Below are 7,128 nucleotides of genomic sequence, written 5' to 3'. Positions count from 1 at the left end.
ATAATCCAACTTTTGAGCAAATTTTAATAAATATATGCTAGATCTCATCAGCAAAAATTTAATCAAGTTATCTTGTTTCTCCATATTTACTTTATATACATCCCACATGAGCATACTTTCCATGTCATGATACATGGCACAAGGGTCTATAATTTGAATTTGTGGATTATTAATTAAATCTATTAAATAAACTTTACAACCCTTTACAGCCCTCCACAAAATAATAGACGTACCTTTTTTTTGGGTCATTAAATATTTATACATATCCTTAAAACAAGGGGTATATATAAAGTTATAAATTATAGTCCCCAAAAAATCACCCTCCAAGGTTGGAATACTGAAAGGGACCCAACCCCACCCTCCGACCCCAAAAAATTCTTATTTATTTCCCAAGATTTTGGTGCCCAACTCCCCGGATCCCAAGTCTCACCACACCCACCATAGCCCAGAGAAAGGGATCAACAGAGAACGGAGAAATAGAAAGATTTCCAAAGAAAGAAATGAGCTTTGGAGTAGTTCCCAGGAGCGGTAACCAAACCCTCCATCTATGGCCCAACCACGTTCCTGCCACCAAAATCGGCGGCGGCGGGGGCGGTTCGTGGCGAGTGGCGCAGAGGAGGAGGGAGGGGAGTTGGTCGGCGGGGCTCTCCTCCTCCTCCTTTAGGACCCGAGCGGCTGTGGAGGAGCGGGGATTCGTAGCGGCGAAGGGGAGCTTCTACGAGCTTCTTGGGATATCGGAGGGCGGGAGCTACGACGAGATCAAGAAGGCGTACAAGCAGCTCGCGAGGAAGTACCACCCCGACGTCTCGCCGCCCGACCGGACGGAGGAGTACACCCGCCGCTTCATCGAAGTCCAGGAGGCATACGAGACTCTCTCCGATCCCGGCCGAAGGGCGCTGTACGACCGCGATTTAGCTCGGGGTTTGCACCTCGCCTTCTCCACCAGGAAGCGATTTGATGAGGTGAATTGGTTTCTCTGCTTCCATTTCGATAAGCAATTTGGGAAAGCTGGAAACTTTTTTGATTTCCGAGTTGTTATTTGATTTTCTTTATCTTTATAATTTAATCAACTGTAATTTAGCTTGCATGGATTTGATTCTCGTATTTGCATTTGCTAGCGTTAAATTGGCATGGAATTTGTAGAAGTTCATGCAATTTTGGATTTTATTACCGTAATTTGTAATTGATGCTCTAGGTATCCAAAGAACCATGCGGTTTGCTGGAAAAGCTTATTATTATCATCGAAATCTCTGTTTTTATGGAACTTATAATATCTGTACTCTGAAGTTTGTCAGATAATTATGTATCTGGGGATCTTATCTGAATCCTTTACTTCTTTTTTCATTCTGAGTATGTATTAATTGATTTTGCTGTTTGCTCTGAGAGACTAAAAGATGGGCTTGAGGAGAATCTTAGATATATGGTTCTGGTAGGACTTTCGGCTTTGAGGTATGTCATGATGGTTGTACATAATTCTTTAATATATATAATCTTTTTCTTTCGCCAACCTGTTCTTAATTAATTTGGGGTGAAGAAATCTGGTTTCTTCAGGTCTACTTGTGAATTTTCTCAGTTTCATCGGAAAAAAAAAAAAAACTAATCGGGAAAACTACTTGTAGTTTAAAGACAATATTTGATCTAATTATGGACTTAAATTTTATATGACTCAAGAAATATGGGTTTCTGTGATTTTGATATATTTTGTGTGTATGAGTTCAGATCCTTTAAGTTCATGGGCGATTTACTACATAAACAATTTTTTCAAAAAAATAAAAGCAAACACTATAGAACAAGGCTTCATCTACATTTGCTGATAGAACTTTATGTACAAAAGTACCATAGAAGCTGCTGCATTGCTTTCGAACACATGCCATCTGCTCTCATATATGACATAATCCTAGGCATCAGTTATTCTTGGAATGGCACCATGCACGAGCTGATGGGCTGGCTTTATGGATGCACCAAAAATAGGTGGGTCAGGTGCCTGGAATCAAAACCTCTATGTACTTGTGCACAAGGTGGCCTTGTTCTATTATGCCCATTTATAAAACCTTTTTTCTTTCTTGCTTTGTATTTTATCTGGATTTTATTCCTTCCCTATGAGGCCTTGAGAAATATACGGTGGTGAAAGATCTGACATTTTCTGAAGAGTTTTAATAATTGTTGACTAGGCAAATATATGTGGTTGCTAGACACGGCTTCTATTTGTTGACTAATATTTAGTGTATACCAGAATTTCCATGATTGGTATTCTCATATTGTTTTAGACGTTTAGAGTTATCTAATTATGTGGTGTTGCTCTTCATCTTTAACATGTTACATTTTTGCCTATTTGAGACAATTTTCGGGGTTTGATTTAAATTGATGGAATATTTCCTCCTGTTCTAAAGTCTATAATAGGTAATCTGGTTGTGTAGATTCTTTTAATTTTTTTATTCAAATATGTGAGGTCTGAGTTTCTGGGACATTTTTTCCTTGCCAGCATGTGCAAGAGCACAAATTTCTTTAGTTATTGATGTATGAATTAATGTTATTTTATCAGTCAAAAAAGACAATTTTTAGGAGTTTTCTTTTAATTAGGTTTCATGTTGAAGATTCCAATCTTTTCTTTAAATTGTTGATGAGAATTGGTCTGGCTTTCAAGGAAGTGTTGTATGTTTTTTTTTATGAAAGTGAATAATCTCTTGGGTTCCTTTTTCCTTTTCTTTTTATCTACAGGACTTCTAGAATTCAGTGGTATTAGAAGGTCTAAAATTCTAGAAGACTTTATACCTTTTCAACATTTGTCATCTGTATGTGGACTGGATATTTGGTTTCCGGTTGTAGACTAATAGTCAAAGTTACTTTGTTCCTTGAGGGATACTTGTATATTTTAAACAGAGTTTGTGTGTGATATTTTGATTTGTTTTGTTGAATAATACTTTGTTTACCCTGACGTTCCAACAAAAGCTCTAGGAATGATGAGAAGTTTGTTGAATTTTAACACAATGAATTTCTATAATGTTTTTGGTGTTTGACTTTTTGTTGCTTTTCTTCCTTCTTTGCATGTTGTGTAATATGAGATATGTAGAGTTTCTGGACTACAGTTTCTTATAGTGCTTATCTGAAATGATCTGTTTTGAAGAAATGTTAATATTGTCAATGAAACGAAGAAGTCAATGTCTGGGACAACCTAGCTGTTTTTCACCCATGTTGAATTAAATTTACCAGTTTTTTAGGATTTTTCATGTATGAAGTGGATTTCTTTTGGAATTATCATCCTATTTTTCTTCTAAGTTTCCTCAATCCTTGGATATTAAAAAGTTTGTTAATTTTTTTCTCAGATATAAACTGATACAGGATTTTGTTGCATTTCTGGAATCTGACCTTGCACTGCCATTGTTCTGGATGAAACTGATAAATGTTTCTATTAAAGTATCTTGATATTGAATAAATATTCGCTTTATTTGTTGTTTGGTGATCTGATGTTGTAGTATCTGAGCCCTCTAAGCTATAATATGAAATGTCACTTGTTTCTGTATCTACTTAAGTAAACTTCAGTTCTTTGGTCGGTGGTTACTGTTCCTACAGGATTCCTTATGTTTATTCAGGAGGATTTTGTGCTGGGAGATCTAGATTCTAGTTTCTGCTATTTTTTTTTTCCTATGATCAATCAGAATTAATAACAATTGTCTTTTGGTGTCAGTCTGTTTTACATTTATTTGTTTGTAGAGTTTTTAGCTTCTTTCTGTATACAAATTGAAGTTGATTTAGTTGAACTAAATGGAATATGTTCTTTGTGGCTGAATATCTTGTTTTGCTATTCTGTGTTTCAGGAGTTTTGCTTCCTAACTGATGATTGAAGCATTAGTTTGGTTTAAAGTTTTGATTATTGCAAACTGAGTTTCTATTTCTGCATTGTATTTTGGCATAAATGTGTGAAGGGTCATAAAATTATCACTGAAAACTTTAGTCCTCAGACATCCATATTTTCATTTGATTCTTTTTCCCCCTTCGTATTCTTTTATGTGGCTGTGTGCTGCTTATGGACTTGATACTATGTGGCTCCACCGTCTCAACTAGTTACCTGTCACTCTATTATTAGTGCTCATTCTCCATCCAGTTTGCATACTTTGTCTTGCTTCCATCCATTCACATTCACCATGACATTTGGAGTTTCAAAGGCTTCAATCTGTTGTGTTGTTATTGCCTTATCTAGGACATCTGTTTTCTTCTTGTGTTTGTGTTGCTTTATGTTAATTTAACAATTTGTTTGGCAGTTGATATTTAAAAATATTAACCAGCTTATTATCCTTTATTGCTATGTTAATCAGATAGATCTTTCTCTTCACCATTTATTTATTCTTAATATACTTGGTTTTCTTTCTTACTAAAAATTTGTCATTCTCTCTTCTGTCTTCTTCACCAAAGTCATTTTATGTGCTGAGTTTTTGTTTTCGGATTAGGAATTGGAGGAAAGATCTGGTTGGAGGAACCATTGGCAAGATCAGATTGCTGAGTTAAAGAGGAGGAGCATGAACAAGGATGCAGGGGAGAACCTATCTTGGGGAGCCCGAATGCGCAGGCAAAGAGCTGAATCATCTGTTGAATAGGGTCGTTATCATCATATAAAAACATCTTCTACCTTGCCATTTTCCTTTTAAAGTTTGACTTTGGTGGCTATTCACTTTGTCAATCAAGACGTCCGCATCCTTATCACTGCGGAGTAATCAGCCCATGTGCTCCCAGTACTCGACAAGCTGGTGAAGTGATGCCCCATTTCTTTTGTGGATTCAAAGGAGAAAAGGAGAAAAATAAAGCTTTCCATTTTTATCAACCCATGCCACCTTGAGTTATAAACATTCTCAAAGTTTTACTGTACAGAAATAATGAGCTATGCTACCAGCATGAGCCTGTTAATTTTACTTTCACCCTCCATTGTAAATGCTTTTCTCCTTTTAAATATGTATATAATGGAGCTCTATGTACTGTTATAACTGTGTGGTTTTATTTAACATTGTGCTCTTATGCATGAGAAACACTATGCAGGAATTAACTCAAGCAATTTACATAGATCTGCATTTCTGGAGTGCATATATCATGCTTCGATATCCATTTAGCAGGATATTTGCAGCTTGAAACTATGGATAGCAGTAGCAGAGACAGAATTTTATTTTGCTACCTTTCTTGGTTTACCTTGTAAATTGTTGGTCGTTTTAGCAAAATAACAGAATGGATACGTCGTCATTTTAGTGGATGCTATGCTGCACGTAAGAATCTCTATAATCTAATATATATATATAAAGTGAAAGAAAATGTAGAGTCAAGTAAGCTATTCATGTCATCAGTAAATTTTCATCTATGAATATCATGTAGATTAAAATCAATTTTTCATATATTATGTATCAGGATTTTTTTATCCAACCATTGTAAACATGGTGTCATTAACGAATGGTGTTGAAATTCATTTATATCTATTTAATTAGATGATTAAAATCTGTTATTATTAATCTTCGAAATATGAATAGATATGTTTTTATTATTCATTTAAAATATTTTTTAATAAATTATTTTTTTATTATATAATCAATGATGTGATTTTATAATCCGTGCGTTGTGCATGAGATAAAAAATTAATTATAATGTAAAAGAGACTTTGATGGATGTCTGGTGGATCAATGGGACATTCAACCATCTTCCCAGGCCTGGGATGTCACAAGCGTCTTTCCCATGGTTTAGCTTTTTTCCTTCCCCTTTGTTCGGATGGAGCGTAGTGACTAGAAGTGCATGCATTCATCATCTTGTGGATTTCTTAGAACGTATTAATTTTGTTATCATAGTCATCCATCTTATTCCACATGTTCATTATTATGCTCTGTCCTAGTCGATCCAAACAAAAGGCTATTCTGCTGAATTGCTTTCCCAGCCTCCCTTTATAATTTTTAAACATAAAAATTTCTCAGATTGTACCACGTAACATTTATTTGCATGTTTTTTTAATGATATCATCCTTAATATCGTTCGTCGTATTATCTCCCAATGATTTATGCAGACGATAAATTCCATCTAACTCACCTTGTTCTTATAGTGATCGACAGCAACGCTCAAAAATATCTGCTTCAACTAGCTTTAAGCAATTTGTTTCATATACCTTGGCACTCTTGTGTATATCAAAGATTCGAGCTGAAGGTCTACCATCCAGTTTCAGCTCAGCAAGCATCAGCCGTTTATGGCCGTCAAAAAAATTATTGGCATCTCCAGAATGAGTGTAATCAATAAGGACTCCAGCCGGTTTAAGCATAAATTCCTTCACCACAGCTTCGAACACTTCTAGATCATCACTTAGTGGCTTGGACCTGCATTTTATAACAATCTGGCACTGATAAATACATGTTTGTGATCCATATCAGTGCTTTTGTCTGAATGACTAAATGCTAGAGATGCCAGGACACTATTTTCCTTGTGCTCTTGGTAATGTTCTCTGATGCACCTGGAGAATCATAAAGGATGCTGGATAGATCTTTAAACAGATTCTTCAGTTGTCAAATGCCAACTTGAACAATATCCTGCATGGCTGCATCATTAATTTTTTGGTTAAATCTCAAATCTACTTTTTTCGGGTGCCTTGACAATTTTGTTTCCAACTTATGATAATTCTATGTGGAGATCACAGCAGGAAAACTATCATCAGAGCTTCTATTATCTTTTACCAAGAGGTCAATTGAAATCAAGAAGTATGAAGAGGTTGTGGAAATCATAGTATGGAAGTTCAGTTCTAATTGTCAGATTAATTTTGCAGAATATGAAAGTTTCTTGAAATCATAGTATGGAAATTCATTCTTAGGTCAAGCTTATTGATTTTCTTTTTCTTGCTTTGACTAACATGTTTGGGCTTGATACTTATTTCCATGAACAATTGAGCGAATATCCTTTTGTGACTATTGCATAAAAATTTACTTGATTATTGATTTTGCAAGGAAAGATTGCCTTTTTTAAAAAAAATATATGTTTGAAGGTTCTTGAACAATTTTATCCGTGGGTGTAAGCACAATGAATAATGTACAAATTTATAACACCTGACATACATTTGTAAAACTCTTGATACACATATTTTTAATGTTCAATAACTTTTTTTCACATCCATCGTAC

At 35.2% G+C, this 7,128-nt stretch overlaps 1 protein-coding gene across 1 annotated transcript; it reads left to right on the top strand.

Moving 5' to 3' along the window:
* Nucleotides 1-400: 400 nt before the first annotated feature.
* On the top strand, nt 401-5,052 carry LOC105035948 (chaperone protein dnaJ 20, chloroplastic). The gene is made up of 2 exons (XM_010911667.4): nt 401-962; nt 4,446-5,052. The coding sequence occupies exons 1-2, from the start codon at nt 501-503 to the stop codon at nt 4,590-4,592; spliced, it is 609 nt and encodes a 202-aa protein (XP_010909969.1). The 5' UTR covers nt 401-500; the 3' UTR covers nt 4,593-5,052.
* The last annotated feature ends 2,076 nt before the right edge of the window (nt 5,053-7,128 follow it).

Source organism: Elaeis guineensis, chromosome 9 (assembly GCF_000442705.2).
Source record: "Elaeis guineensis isolate ETL-2024a chromosome 9, EG11, whole genome shotgun sequence".
Classification (NCBI taxonomy): Eukaryota; Viridiplantae; Streptophyta; class Magnoliopsida; order Arecales; family Arecaceae; genus Elaeis; species Elaeis guineensis.
Note: the sequence above shows the minus strand (reverse complement) of the source record. Positions and strands in the feature narration are given on the sequence as shown.

Excerpts from the sequence above, each read along its gene's own strand:
- LOC105035948 (XM_010911667.4), top strand. The coding sequence starts at position 501 with ATGAGCTTTGGAGTAGTTCCCAGGAGCGGTAACCAAACCCTCCATCTA. Across the intron at positions 963-4,445 it reads CCAGGAAGCGATTTGATGAG|GAATTGGAGGAAAGATCTGG; the intron begins GTGAATTGGTTT and ends TTTTCGGATTAG.